Raw genomic sequence first — 15832 nt, 5'->3', positions numbered from 1 at the left:
AATATTGTTTTGGACCAATCTTGAGGAGTATAATTCCTCTGCGGATGCTAAAATAATTTATGAAAGCTATCCCCCAAAGTTCGCAAAAGGGGCTATGCTCAATCTGGGTTAATTTGAGCCAAACAACATGAATTACACGTGTGGAAGTTCAACAATAAATTACCTTACGCGGGAGATGAGCTGGTTCTTTTTTTCAGTATTTTTTTTATTATCCAGACGATAAGATGTTATGGGTTAATTGTTTAGTGATTATAACGGGAATCAAACACCTTCTTCATAAAAATTGGAACTCGGGAGAAAACCACAATAGGTACAGTGTTCGAGCCGGCTCTATTCAGAGTGGGTTTTCTTTAAAGAGAGAGACTTATGTTTACAACAGGATGAATTCGGACCGTCCAAACACTTTTGAACAGTCCGAATTCACCCCGTAAAATTTATTTACGAAACCCTTCGCGAATAAGTTTTTTTTGAAAAGATTCCATGATCAGCGCGCTGACAAAGCATCCACAACATGTCCAATAGTTGGAGTTATCAAGAAGCCAATGAGTGGCCTTAAAAATATCATGACTTGAAATGACTTGCATTAACATGAATTATAATTAAACATGTAATGACTTTATTATAATGCCTACCTAATTTTAAACATTCACTGAACCAAGTAGTAATCTATTTTAGTAGCAGACAAGATAGTAAAGACAATTGACAAATCCAAGAGGAAGAAAGAAGTCGTTTTACTTGGGTCTTTCTAAAATCTAAATGCCTACTTGAGAATCGAAATGGGATGAAAGTCTATACATTTTTGTACGCTCTAAAATGCTGTGCTTCCTTTTGGTTGGCAAGTTCAGTGGCGGAGGGAGAATAGGACGAGCAGGGGCACGCATCTCCATTCAATTTCTTTTTCTTTTTTTAAATTTAAGATTTTAAAATGTATATTTTGTATTTTCTCTAGTTAATTGTATTTCATAATTGTATTTTCTCTAGTCAAATATCATTTCATTCTCAATTTCTTTTCCACATATTTGAACATTGTCATTATACCGGCGAAATGAGATGTCTAATGTGAAAAATAGCCGCCACTTACTATTTGGAACTCTCTAATGCATAATGTCCAAAATTCAAAAATGCCTAAACCATGGGTTATATGTTTTATACTTTAGCAATTATTAACAATGGGGGCAATAATGCTAAATGTTGTGTAGTGAATTGCTGTTAGACTTGATCTGCTGAGACAATTCAAGTAATTCGATTGTTTTTATATTCTATGTAATTTACTATATTAAAAAATTATGTTAGGTTTTTCAATTCTTAGCACAAATGTTTTATCGTTGCTTAAAACAAAATTTTATGGTTGAAATGTGTTTAAAAGGTGCCCCACTTACATAATTTTCTGGCTACGCCAAGTTCATTGACAAAACGCGTATTTATTTGTATCCCGTTTACGGAGGGGATCGTGAATGGGCCGGGTTCATGAGAGGTGGAGGAATTCGGCTGAAAACCCCCAATTCATTTTGTTCCAGTTTTAGGATTAAAAGTCCAAAATAACCCTCTTTTACCCATATCTAATAGTTGTAACTTTTTTTCAGTCCATGATTTCTTTGTGTTCTCGTTGGTTGTGTGCATTGACATCAATTGCGGCTAGTGGCTACATTTTATGCAAAATTCTCTACGAAGTAACTAACATAAGATTTTCAAATAACAAGCGTACAACAATAAAGCGAACAAAGAAAAAAAGAGACGAATAAAGTGAAATATGTAAGAAATAGAATTATTATCCTTGTGAATTCATTCATATATAATAAGAATAGCATTGATTACCTAGTTTATATGCACGGTTCATCTTCCGAAACCATGCACTAATTTGGATACTTCTAATGAACTGAAATAAGAAATGGAATCCCAAACGGAGTTTACTTTACTAGTATCGTAAAAATTATTTAGAAAACACAAAATTAAATCTCATATTATCTTCACCCAATTCTTTTGCTGTCCACATCATCTACATAAACTCATCAATATTGAATAAATTAAGTGGATAACACATGGCGTTTTTGAGTGATTCTCGATCATTTGTCAATTTCAGTGCTCTTATTTCCCAACCCACTGACTTTGCTCGTGGGCTCCCACTCTCAGGGCTGCATTCACATCTTGACCCTTTTGTAAATTTGGAAGCAGTGGTTTCTAGAGCAGATTAAATTATGTCATTGTCATTACATCAAGTTCTACATCAAATATCATGCTCGCAAAAAGGGTAAAAAAAATTCGTCATGCTCACGGGGTCTGAGGGTTATTACACGTCCGTTGTTTGGGGTGTACCGTACGCATTTTTGTGGTTTCGTTTGGTTGTATTTTTGAGGCCCGAGATATAAATTTTGTTGATAGTTTATTTTACGAACTTTTGTGGCTTCTTTTACTAACTTTTGTGACTTGTGTTGTGAGATTTTGTAGTCAAAATCATATGACATTTGGTGGTTACTTTTATGAATTATTGTGGTCATCAAATCTATGAATTTTGTGGTTAAAAAAGTTCGCGAGGTCAAAAATGACTGGCGCAAAACTTATGAGTTTTTGTGGTGTTGGTTACAAATTTTTGTGGTGTTGTTTATGAATTTCGTGGTGTACTTGTTTGGGATTTTTTCGTGTTTTGTTTGGGTATTTTTGTTATCCAATATATAAGTTTTTTTTGGTGTTCAAATACGAAATATTTTGTGGTGGAATACAAATTTTTGTGGCTCAAAATACTTAAAATAGATACCGTGCAACATATTTTAAGGGTGCTGCGGATAAAAAAAAAAACATATTTTAAGGGTGCGTAACTTAATCTTGTCATTGGACCCTTCTACCCCGTTTGTAAAACCATGGAGATCATCTAATGAGACTTTTATGTATATCCGGTATATAGGGTGGTTTGGTATCCCTCCGGAAAGTTTCTAATTTTTTGGCCATTTTTCGATCACATTTGATTGATTGGCTCCGTTCATTTTGTAGAGTTTGTCGAGAACCTTAATCATACCAAAAATCGTGTTTATCGGACTTTCGTAGATACATGATCGGCACACGTGAAAATTGAAGAAAAACAAAACTGGGTCAAAAAACACACTGAATCGAAACCCAATTTTTATTTTTTTACAATTTTCACGTGTGCCGATCATGTATTTACTAAAGTTCAATGAACATGATTTTTGATATAATTATGGTTCTCGCCGAACTCTACATAATTAACGGAGCCGATCATTCAAATGTGATTGAAAAATGACAGAAAAAATAGAAATTCTACAGAAAAGATATCAACCGCTCTTGTATACCGGGGATACATAAAAGTTTATCCCATCTAATTATCACCCCTCTTAAGTAGGATGTGCTGAATACTGATTAAACCGTTTTGATCGGTAACAACGGTGATCAGTTTCAGTACCCAATAATTGTAAACCGATTAATTCAGTTTCGATTTATTTATTTATTTTCATAAAAACCGACCGAACTAAACCCAACCGCACTAATCATGAGTGTTGGTTAATTTTCTTCTCCATGTCTCCTGCTATGGATGCCTAATTACATATCTTGGTGGAGACAACCTTTGTTTTTTTTTTTTGAACAATAGCTTATTTGGTTAATTACTTCCCCGTTCGGCTAAATAAGTCAACTGACTTATTTTTTTGTCCTTATTCAAATTTTTTTCGTATTTGTTAGGTTTTTGTCAACTTTTTGGGGATTATTACATCGTCATGACAAGAGGAATCTAAAAAGTAAAAAATTACGATCGAAACCTAATTTTTTTTTAATAGAGATAAAAATAAGCCAATAAGCCAATTTTTTCGTCTTTATTCAAAAAAAAATTGATTTCAATCATAATTTTTTACTTTTTAGATTCCTTTCGTCATGACGATGCAATAATCTTCAAAAAATTGATAAAAAATTAACAAATACGAAAAAAATTTGAATAAAGACAAAAAAAATAAGCCTATGAGCTTATTTAGCCCGAACGGGGATAATTGACCGGACAATTTCAAATTGTACTCCTACTATCGATTGGTTGAAGGTTGAAAATGGATTCTCACCTATTTTTTATTTGTTCTTGTACGGAATTGATGGATGAAGCTCCTTTTTTAAATCTATTTTCTCATTCAAGTTATCCATTCGTAATAAAAGATCATTAATATATCAACAAATAAGAAAAAGCATGGCACATTGATTCTCATGGAAAAGAAAAAGGCAAGGGAACATAGAACATGATAATGCTTGAAAGTTGGCTCCTGAAACCAGTAACAATCAGTAGATACCTTTAATTTTGGTGCACTAAAAAGGAGTTAGAATTCTCTCCCGTTCTTAATTTGGGCTGGATGAGACAATCAAAGTATGGATTGTATATTGCTGAAATTAATGGTTCGAAATTGCTCAGAAACTCTTACTGGGAAAATCCGAACCGTTGATTATAGCAATTTATGATTTTGATTAATTTCTAACAATTAGACTCTTCCTGTCGAGACAAGTGATTAGTTCAGAAAATAAATGTAAATTCAACCAAAATTTATAAAAGACAGACAAATATACTGAAACAAAAAAAAATAATAATAAAAATAGCATAAACTCACCAAGAACTAGTACTAATAAACGACAAGGAGCGGAAAGTACCCCTACTATGTGGTCAATGAGTCATCATTTTGCTTGGAAATTTGCTTCTTCTATCACTAGTTCCTCGTATAAAAATAAATAGTAGTTGGGTTTTTTTTTTAGGTATGTCTTATTCATTTTTTTTTCGTGTTTTTAACTTAGCGCCGAACTTTTGTGGATTACTGATTCGTCTCAATAAGTGAAAAATAAAATATTTTTACTCTTATCCAAATACTTTTGAAATTTCCAAGATTAAACCCAAAAGTCGGTTTTTTTTTTTTGGCTTTATTATAGATATTTCCAAAAACATATGAATAAAATTCATAATTTTTAACTTTTGTAATTTGTCTCGACAAAACGAAACACTAATTCATAAATATTTGACGCAAAATTAACAGATGCAAAAAAAAAAAAAAAGAAAAAAGAAAAATCTTAAAAAATCCAAAATGCCCCCAAAGCTCGTAGCGGAACAAGAAACTTTCTTCGGCAACTCTCGTGATCTCGTTCACCTTTTCACAGACATGTGTACGCATGCGATGCACATAATGCCTTTTTTGTTGTGATAAAAATAATAAAAATTATTTATTTTATGTGGTAGTGTTTATTGCACCAAAATAAAGTGGTGGTTGGGAAGTGGGAGGGTGGGTCTGGCTGTACCCCCCCATACACACCAAAATCCCGTGAGTTCAAACTAGGTTTCATCCCTGCTTTGAAAATGCAACCTGAATCCCATCCGTTCGTTTTTTAGAGCTCAACGATTAATATATCAATGCAACAAATCAAGTAGATTGAACATTAATAACTCGACGAACATAGCATCATATTGTTTTCAACAAATTGAATGACCAGTAGGATGGTATCTGAAAATAACTTTAACTCGATCTTGTAATTCTCAATATTCGATCGACTTAATTTTTCGATACGACACTGTAAATTTTGTGTTCTCTAACGAGAAATGTTCGGATTAAATTTTGGGGCTCGGAATGAATCCCATCGTAGGCCTGCCGTGACCGGTGGCCATGGGATCAGCTCCTCCCCATGCCCCATCTCTCCATACTCTCAATTTTTGTTGGTATCTCAGGGCCCAAAATTAGGATCGGAACTGTTCGCCTCGTTGAACAAGCAAATAATAGGTTTGCAAAATATCAGTAGGGAAAGGTATGGAGAGAAGCCCGTCCCCATGGCCAGCCCCTGGACACGGAGATGTTATCGAGCAGCATCTCTGCCAAGCGGTATCAAATATCGATTCGGTCGTTCATCTCGACACAAACGGCTTGAATTTAATCTGAGTGCATACAAATAGGAGCCGTCAATTATTAAGAGGAACGATCGGATAAAATGCTCGACATCATTGCCAAAAACCCCCGCTTGGCAGGATCTCCCATTTCCAGCCCCCCAGGCCAGCAAAGAAGCACTAGAGGGAACAGGGAAGTTAGGCAAGTCGGAACCCACCACGTACGCATGAGCACTGGAAGTTGACTTGTGTTTTTTGACAGGACCTTAAAATAAATTATTATTAAACTCCCCTGCATATTTCAATTTCTTTTATCTCCTCTATAAAAACCCTCCCCACATTATTGCTCCTCCCACCACCAACCCACCTTCCTCTTCTCGCTCAATCGCTCTCGGATCTGCTTACATCTGTATCATAGCAATCCGTATTTCCTTTTCTTTTATCGAATCAAGATATGGAACAAAGGGCTGTTCTTAAACTGCTGGTCCTGTTTCTGGGTTTCTCCTTTATTCTCTCCTCTGCTGCTGTTCCAACATCAAGTGAGTCTTGCTTATATAAGATTCAAATTGATCATTTCTTTGATTTTGTGTTGTTGTTGAATTATGAATAATTAACTGGACGTTTGGATAATTGATTTTCAGGAAGCCTCAAGTCGTTCAGGGATGACCCATCAGTCCAGGATTTATTAGCTCAGGTCCCCTCTCTCTCTCTCTCTCTCTCTCTCTCTCTCTTGGTGTTTCGGTTAGGATTCGATTCGGTTCGGTACCGTCCTGCTGAGTCTTTTGTAGGCTTTTTGGGGCTCAATTCGATAATCGAAATTGTTCGCTTTTTAAAATTCGCCAGTAAAGTACGCATGTCAGACCATGAATTGATCTGTTTGTTTTAAGATCACATTTATATTTTGAGAGAAAGGGGAGAGTATTGTTGGTTTGATTTTTCACGGCACTGAAAAATACTCCATCCGTTCTGATTGAACCGTCCTTTTTGGGAGTTTTTGCAACTTTTCAATTGATTATATATCGTAATTTATAATGTTTTATATAATTTTGAAAACATCTTATTATGAAAACTAATCGTTATCCATATTTGATGTAAAATTCATTACCGATTTATCAATAATATAACTTTTTATCCGATTAGAATAGAATGATGAACTATTAAATTGGTACGGAGAGAGTATTAACGATCCCAATTATCTAAAAGTGGGCCCAGAAGGGCGCCCAAAAGGTCGGTTCAGTACACTCTGTGATCCTAGTCCTTTGATTACGGTTGCCAAAACTTTACCAAACACACCAATTCAAGTTTTTTTTTTTTTTTTTAAACATTATTATTTTTTGTTCACGTCGGGGAGGCAATTGCTTTGACTAATTGGTCAAAATACATATAGTCTCAAATTAATACATATACTAAGTTTGTCATATTTGGTGACCGAAGTGTGAAATTATATATTTTTTTGGTGGCCTTGCGTTGAGACTTGAGAGCGGAAATCATATGAAAAACATTGATTTGGTAGTCATGTAGCTGTCAGATTCCTAAACTTTTTTTTTTTTTTTTTCTAATGTGAAAGTGCATGAGATAAAATTAAACGGATACATGTCTAGGGTATTTTTGTTAAGCGTTTTGGTTGTTGGTCTCTTTGGATTTTTAGTGTTTTGATTGGCGTCTTGCCTTCCTTTCGGTCTTGGGTGGCTTCTTGCTGGTGTGCTCTTGATCCGTTTAATCTTTTATAAAGATTAATAAATCTTTTTTGCTCAAAAAAAAAAACCCAAGAGCGTCTTCAAATAAAAATGAACAATACACAAAGGAATAGAGAGATAAATATAAAATTCTCCAGCGGAAATAGGTGCGTTTTTCGTCAAGGCATCTGCACATTTGTTTGCTTTACGGTGAATGTGTTTGAATGTCACAACCTCAAATTTCTCTAATAGTAACCTGCAATCATAGATTCCCAAAACATTTATTCTTGAGTACGTCCCTTTTTCCTTTTTCTTCTGGGCGTTTTGTTGTTTGTTGGAAACTACTTTTAAGTGCTGGACTACTACTAGTATTTTTCTTTTGCAACACTTCAAAAGCAAGATTTATATGGTATTCTATACTTGTACGATGAAGAACACAAGGAATATGATGTGACTGCCGCCCGACTTACCGTTAGGTAAGACCGAAAAGAACCCATCTGGAGGTAAAAGAAAACATGAAGCCGTAAGCTCCGAAGTAGTGCAAGGAGCCCAGGGTTTCTTAGGGTTCTCAGTGCATGCATGTTGAAGGATGAGCGATCCACAGGCCCGGACCTAAGCATAACCAGATCATTGCCTAGGATCCCTAATTTTGGCTCGATAAATAGAGCCCCATTTCACGACCATGTTTATATAATAGCCTAGACGCTTGACGCATAACTTAGCATATGATTCAGGTTCAAAACTTATTAGCTGCATGACATCATTTTTGCCAATGAATTGAAAAAGTTGACCAAAACAGAATTTGAACCCACGATCTATGGGCGGCATTGGAGGCATCTAACCTCGGAGAAAATCGCTAATTCGCAATAACCTTGTAAAGATTAATGACATAAAGAAAACGTTCAAATAAATTATATCTCCAACGTTCAAAATTTATTTTCTCATATTTGTTGCTTTAAATTTTCTTAAGATAAGTTTCATACATACCCACAATTTACTTATAAAAGCTGTATTTTACCTTTTAAGCTATTCTTATTTATATTATCTAATTTTTCTGTTAGAAACAAATAAGGCCCCATATCGTTGGTCGGCCTAGGCCGCCCCTGGCGATCCACTTATAATTTTTTTTTTATTATTCGAATTCTTCGATTTAAGTTTCAAATATATATGTGCCATTTGTAATTGAGAGTTGTTTCAAACCAACAGGGTGAAATGGATATGACGATTGATGGAGAGTTGTCAGAAGTTTTCGCGGAGGGAAGAATGGATGTAGAAAACCACAACGACTATCCAGGAACAGGGGCTAACAGAAACCATGATCCAAAAACCCCTGGAGTACCAGCTTAGATTATGACCGATATGGAAAACTTCTAGTGAGGGATCTCACATGCAAGAACGTGCGGCATCCCTCACTAGAAGCTGACTGATGACCGATATGTATTTTGTACATTAGTCACCTACAAGGTTTTTTATTTTTATTTTCCACTTTTTGTAATTTGTAATTTATTTGAAGATTAAGTTAGGGAGAGAGAATATTGGATTGGAGTGTTTTGTATCGGTAGGATGTGCCTTATATGTTATTGACATCTCCCTAAAGTTAATTTAGCCTAAAAGAAAAGACTACGGTTGCTTTGTTTAATTTGGACTCTATGTTCCCACATTGAGTAAGTATTGCCTCTGAAATTAAAATATATGTCTGGACGGGCTCTTCACTATTTTATTATTTGATTTTTGTTTTGATGTTTTAACATGGTATAAAAGCTAAATCTCAAAAAAAAAAAAAACTAACATAGTTTTCAAGGCCTAGAACTTAGGACTCCCTCCAAGTTATCAGGTTTGAAATATCTTAGGTCAGTTTGTACGGGGTTTTGTTCCACCTATAAATGAAGACCTTACTAGTGGATGATGAAATTTGTCTCCTAGGGATTAATCGATCGAGGTGGTGCTGGTCAGGATGCCTTGAGTTATAATAAAAACCACATGGTATATGAGCTGGTCTTTGGTATGTTTTTTTATCCGACTATATATTTTTATTGATTTTCCATGTTATTTATGCCTTAAGCGCACCTTGTTTACTTGCGATCCTATTTTATGAATGCTTCGTTTGCTACATTTGGTAGTTATGACCTTCCAAACTCGTATATGATTCTAAGCTGCTTTTACGACTCATTTTCAATTAATTTTGAGTTTGAAAACTTAAAGACAACTTGCAAGGGGAGGTTCAACCTCCTTTTATTTATTGCGGAACCAGGTTCAAGCTCTTATAATATGAACGATGACGGAAACCTACCACTTCAAAACCTATAATATAGGGATAGGGCAAGAGCAACCTTGCACCACCACACAGCCCACAGACGAGTCACCTTCTAGTGATTAGGCACTTAATGGTATATGATCAAGCTAATTTTTTACATATTTATTTTTCACAATGAGCTCTACGAAGTGAACATTTTCGATCATTGAAGCGAGACCGGAGCACAGTTCCCTTGGCCGAGACAGCTGCGGCGAAACCTCTGTCGTCTCGGTTCAAATTTATGTCTTGGACAACTCTAGTCTCTTCGGCACATTATGAAATCCTCAACTTTGCCGCCATTGTGCTCGGCAAACAAGATTTTGCGGTTATTGTTGGTTCTTCAGTGATTTGTTTTTCAAATCGCACGTGGAAGATTCCAGCATATCAGAGTGGCAGCTAATACGATCTCCGTTTTAGGAAGCGGTCTCTCCCTCTCTCGGGGCAAAATCTGGTAGACCTTTGACGAGCGACTAACAATTTTTTTTTTTCCTCGTTTGAATACAAGAACATAGATAACTTTCAATAATCAACAGGGAAGTTTATCTCTTTTTGATTTGTTCAAAGAGCACTTGAAAGTTCACCGTTTTGTCAAAAATCAACGTTGACTTTTTACCTTTTTCTATTCTTTTTCTATTCTTATTCATGTGCAAGTGTTAAACTATTATTAGTTCTTAATCAACCTTTCACATATAACTAATTAATTTATTATTTTACGCGAGCGGATGAAGACAATGAAATGAGTAAAATAATAAAAGGTGAGAACAAAAATTATTTCTCGTTTCATAACTCAAAATTTTCAAGAAACACACAAATCTTAAGTCTGAAGTTAAAGCACTTAGAACTGATTTATTTAATATAATAAATTTGGTACACTTTTGGAAAATGGAAAGCTAGACACTAAAGATAAGATGGGATAGTAATGTAAAGGGGATCCAAATTTTCTTTGCTGTCTTTTGCTTTTGGTAAAAGTTATTTGATTAAAGCAGAAAAAGTTAACTTTATATATACTGTATTTCGAAAACAAGTAGGCAAAAAAAGTAATCTCTCGAAAAATATAAATTATTTTCGTCATGAGATATCTAAAAACCATCTTTTAAATGAATTAAATTTTACTGAAAATCGGCGAAGCCACGGAAATAACACTGATTTCCCGATTTTCTGATAACTAATTTTGTAATAAATGCAATTTTTTTAGTAAAGGGACAAAACTCTTAAAAAGCTAAAAGTAAACACCTTTTAGATTTGAGCAAGTCTGACTTTAGGTACCTGTAGCTCATCTTTAATAAAGTCTCTAATCTTGTTAGTGTTCAAAAGAGAAAGAGGGATTCCATTTTTTCTTTGTCTAGATCTGAACACGTAAAGTAAAATAAAGTAGTACTTAAAAAATTTAAAAATTCCAGGGATGATCCTTGGTCCGGCGGAAACGAGTTTCAGTTGGTTGTAAATTTTGGTCGTTTCATCCATATTCACGAGTGTGACTGACTATTTCACGAAGCTTTTCTTTGACTTTGGTTTTGTTTTTGTCATATTTTGCTTTTTGTACTTTCTTTTCAAATTAATATTTTATTCGTCTTTATTTAATTGTTCATTATGATTTTATATGTATTTTTAATAGTTTTTATATCTATAAATATATGTTTAAACTTCCATGCCTCTTCCTTCCTTCACGCCCTTCGTGCGTTCTCTTTTCGAGTCCTTTTTGCGAAGGACTTTTTGCTTCAGGGTCCCAAAACCTGTGTCGTTTATTGTCCCCAACAGGCAACAGCTTTCTCACTCTTCACATTCGAAAGGGTTTTTCTCCTTCTGGGTTTTCAAGATTCTTCCATAACTTCTCTCTCATCTCTTACATTTCCATGTGTTTTCGGATAACTACATCTCATAAAGGGAAAAATGAACGGCGCAGATGCGTCTGAGACCAAAGATCCAGCCATCAAGCTCTTCGGAAAGACTATTCCGGTGCCGGAATATCGTATTCCGGCGAATTCCGATGACAAATCCGATGTGGGTTTTCAGATTCCTTTCAAGTCCGAAGCCATGGTAAATCTTTGGATACATAATTGCATGTGCAAATTTTTTATTCTAGTTTTTTTTCTGCTTCAAATTTAAGACCCAGTTTTAATCAAAGCTACAAATGCGTGACTCAAAGGCCTATTGTTCTTGTTTGGTTGCTAGGAAACTGGAAGAAGATTGAAACGTTTTAGTCGATTTTAGTTCAATGTTGTGGCCCTTTGGGCGAACTTTTTAGTGTGTTTTTTGCACCGTCTTTTTCTTGTTTTCTTCTAATTTTTAGCAGGATCGGGTCAAATTTTTACCTTACATAATTCGTCTCGACTAAAGAAATCGCATCAGATTCTGTTAGTGTTTTTAGCGTTTGTCTTTATTGAACTTTTCTCAACTTTGGGCAATATTTGTATACCTTACACTTTTCCGATTCCTTTCATCGAGACTAACGATTTGATGTAAAACTTTGACCCGAATCTTGTAAAAATCAGGGGACAGCAACGAAAAAGACAGTGCGATAAGGACACTAAAAAGTTAGCCCACAGGGCCTAGTCTGAACTTCAAATTTTTTGGTTGTTTTCTTTTGGTCTCTGGGCAGTTGGACGGATCACCAAATAAGGGGTGCTGAAGAAGTGATGTCTTTTTATTACTAGTTTTCTGAAAATGAAAGCCCGTATTATGATTCTAACATACAAGTTCATCTAAACATAAACGAAGATAGAAAAGAGAGAGGACATTGGTCGAAAACTGCGGGACCCATACCGGATTCATGTTGATCGAAATTGTTCTTTTTGTAGAGCTGGTTGAGAAGACTAATCATGTCAAAAATCACGTTGATTGGTATCGGGTTGATATTATTTTTAAACACATTTATCTTGAAAATGAGGTTTGACACACTGAATCGGAACCTATTTGTGAATGATATGACCGATCATTTTTTTTATAGACATTCAATTTACATGATTTTTTGCTTGGTTTGGCTTCTTGATGAGATATGTAACATGAACGGTTCCAAGTGTAAATGAGGGCTCTGGATAGGGCCCAAAACACCAAAATTCACCCATCCAACGTAAACAGGATGAAATTTCCTTGCCCTTCCTTTTCTTTGGTTAATTAGTCCTTAGATTTTGCTTTTGCCTCAATTTCAGTTTGATAATCTTTTCTTTCCTGGATGGAATTTCCTTGCCCTTCCTTTTCTTTGGTTAGTTCGTCCTTAGATTTTGCTTTTGCCTCAATTTCAGTTTGATAATCTTTTCTTTCCAGACGAGGGCAGGTGTTACAGTTTGCCCCGACTAATCCCGATATGTGTAGTCTCCCGTCATGCTGCATATAGCAGTAATCATCCAAGCCTAAGCCCTGCCACAAAATATTAACCATCTATCCCCCAGACGTTCGACGCATGATCCCCCATATTATAGGCTCTGGACAACTGGGTCTATAATGTGTAGCTATCTCCTTCTTGATGTATAACATCTCAGATAACAGATTGGGGCCTTGGGGGAACAAATTAGATACATATGTCAGAAGTCCACATTATTGGCGACCCTAGAAAATCTGAGGCTTACAGTGAAATACTTGTAACTCAAATACTTCATATAGCCAATTATTCTTCTTAGAACGACGAAAGGGAACTTGCTGAATTTTCTTCTCTATTAAGTTTCACCTGAAGTCACCAAGAAATAGGAAACCAAACTTTTCTGCAATTTTATCTGCTGTTTTTTACGTGTGTTCAAAATTATTTCGCTCGCTCGGTTTCGATAAGATAATTGACAAATCATAGGACAGTAACTTGCTAAGTTCGTGAACCTTATTTCTAATAGGTGCTGTTACTAAGAAGTTCGATACTCTAGTTAAATTATCTGTTTAGTTCACGGACGGCTAAGTTAGGACTTTAAGCATTTTTGTCTTTTGGTGTCTGATGATGACCTGAATGCTGAATTAATAGAATCAAGAGATTAAAATTTTGGGCTGTCTTTTCACCCTTACTTCAATTTGTATTGAAAAGCTCCCATATTATGGTATCGTTTGATAATATGCTCTGTTTAAATTTTACTATAGTCATTAAGTAATGTATATGTTTCTTCCCACAAAAGGACTTCTTTACATCCCTCTTCTTTTATGCTTTGCTAATTACCTTAATAAGTTAGTTTATGTCATTGTGGATTCGCGGGTGATCTTGATATCCTGTTAACGGTAGATTTTGATTGAAACTTTCAGAACTTGTGCCGTGTAATACTGAAAACTGAAACCATGGATGATCATTTGGAAAAGTCTGGACCTCAACGCAACTCTGGTAAGGACAATGACACGCAATTAACTGGAGATGGGAGTGGCACGCAAACCAATCTTAAGCCAAAGGAGGACCCAGCTGAAACTAGCAGCAGCATAGAAGAAAAGGAGAGAGTCCTCAAGAAACCAGACAAGATCCTTGTATGTCCGCGGTGCAATAGTTTGGATACTAAATTCTGCTACTTCAATAATTACAATGTAAATCAGCCTAGGCACTTCTGTAAGCACTGCCATAGGTATTGGACAGCCGGTGGGACCGTGAGAAACGTTCCTCTGGGCGCTGGAAGGAGAAAGAACAAGCAATTAGCTTCTCAATATCGTCGTGAGTCATTGGTTTTCAATGATTTAGTACCAGTAACCAGGGTCGAAAACCTCTCCACTTTTAACAGTGCAACAGTGCTAAGATTTGCTGGTGAAGGGCATTTTCGTGAATCTGCTGGAGGGAAGAGAAGAGAGGACACTCAATTATGTGGCTCTTCCGTTACAGCTTCTGATATAGTGTTGGATGAAAATCAGATACCTCAAGAAGTGAAGGAACACGATAGTCAGACTAATCCCATGCATTGTTATCCTATTTCTCCTTGGGTTTTGGTTTCTGCACCTGATGATGGTAACGATAACCCAACCCGGTGGAGCCCAACGCCAATGCTTGCAGTTCCACCGGGCATTCCTTTAAATTTTGTTCCTGCATCATATTGGAGTTGCTTCCCAGCCTGGTCCGCAGGAGCTGGGCATTCGCTAGCTTTAGGAAGGCATTCAAGGGATGGAAATTCAATGGATGAGGAGAAGTCAGAGAAGTGTGTTTTAGTTCCTAAAACGCCTCAAATCAAGGACCCAGACGATGATTCTAAGAGTTCAACTGTGACGACATTAGGCTTTAACTCAAAAACCAGAAAGAAAATAAATTGAGATGTGGTGTTTTCAGACCTTACAAACCGAGTCAAGAATGCAAGGGCTATCCATTGGACACCACAGAGGTGTTAGAAGCCAATCCTGCAGCTCTTTCTCGTGCCCATACATTCCAAGAGAGCACGTAAAAGAAAGCTTGTGAGATTTCAGTTGCTTGAGGAATTCAAGGTTATACTCTGATTCGTGGAAGAAAATTTATTTGGGAAAATGACAGTCCAAGACGTGTTTTGATAATTAATACCCGCCAATGACATGCTGAGAACATTTGTTAATGCTGAAAATGTCATTGACGGGTATTAATTATCAAAACACGTCTTTGACCGTCAATTTCCCAATTTATTTCTTGGCAACTCAGCAGCTGCAATGCATATCCACAGGTCATGGATTCATTTGTTTATGTGTGGCAGTCGATGTGTAGATAGAAGAGTGTTGTTAGCGGCCTTTTTCGGGTCACTACGTTTCGAGCTAATATATGCATTTTTCACTTTCAGCAAAGCACATGAATTTTTTATCATCATTCTGTGGACAAATATCCTGTTGTATACACCATTACACCGATATTGCATCTTGTTGTATACACTGATATTGCTGTATACACCGATATGTTCCGAAATTCTGAAACTATGGGGGAAAAGGAAAGTGAAATGATTTTCGCATTCCATTTTATAGTAAATATACTCCAAGCTTTGACTTCTAGCCGGATTGACATGGGCACGACATGTTTAGAGTACACCCGGCATGACACGACGCAATTTCGATCGCCGTAACATCATACAGGCACATAAGGGTTCTGAGCTGGACTGTCATTTTGGGGCATGAGCA

At 36.1% G+C, this 15832-nt stretch overlaps 1 protein-coding gene across 1 annotated transcript; it reads left to right on the top strand.

Moving 5' to 3' along the window:
* The first annotated feature begins 11467 nt into the window (after positions 1-11467).
* Positions 11468-15669, top strand: LOC131319284 (cyclic dof factor 2-like). The gene is made up of 2 exons (XM_058349469.1): positions 11468-11848; positions 14030-15669. Exons 1-2 carry the CDS (start codon positions 11702-11704, stop codon positions 15008-15010), a joined length of 1128 nt encoding a protein of 375 aa, XP_058205452.1. The 5' UTR covers positions 11468-11701; the 3' UTR covers positions 15011-15669.
* Positions 15670-15832: the final 163 nt, after the last annotated feature.

The sequence above is a fragment of the Rhododendron vialii genome, chromosome 3a (genome assembly GCF_030253575.1).
Source record: "Rhododendron vialii isolate Sample 1 chromosome 3a, ASM3025357v1".
Classification (NCBI taxonomy): domain Eukaryota; kingdom Viridiplantae; phylum Streptophyta; class Magnoliopsida; order Ericales; family Ericaceae; genus Rhododendron; species Rhododendron vialii.
The sequence above is the reverse complement of the archived record's forward strand: the minus strand, read 5'-3'. Positions and strand labels throughout refer to the sequence as shown.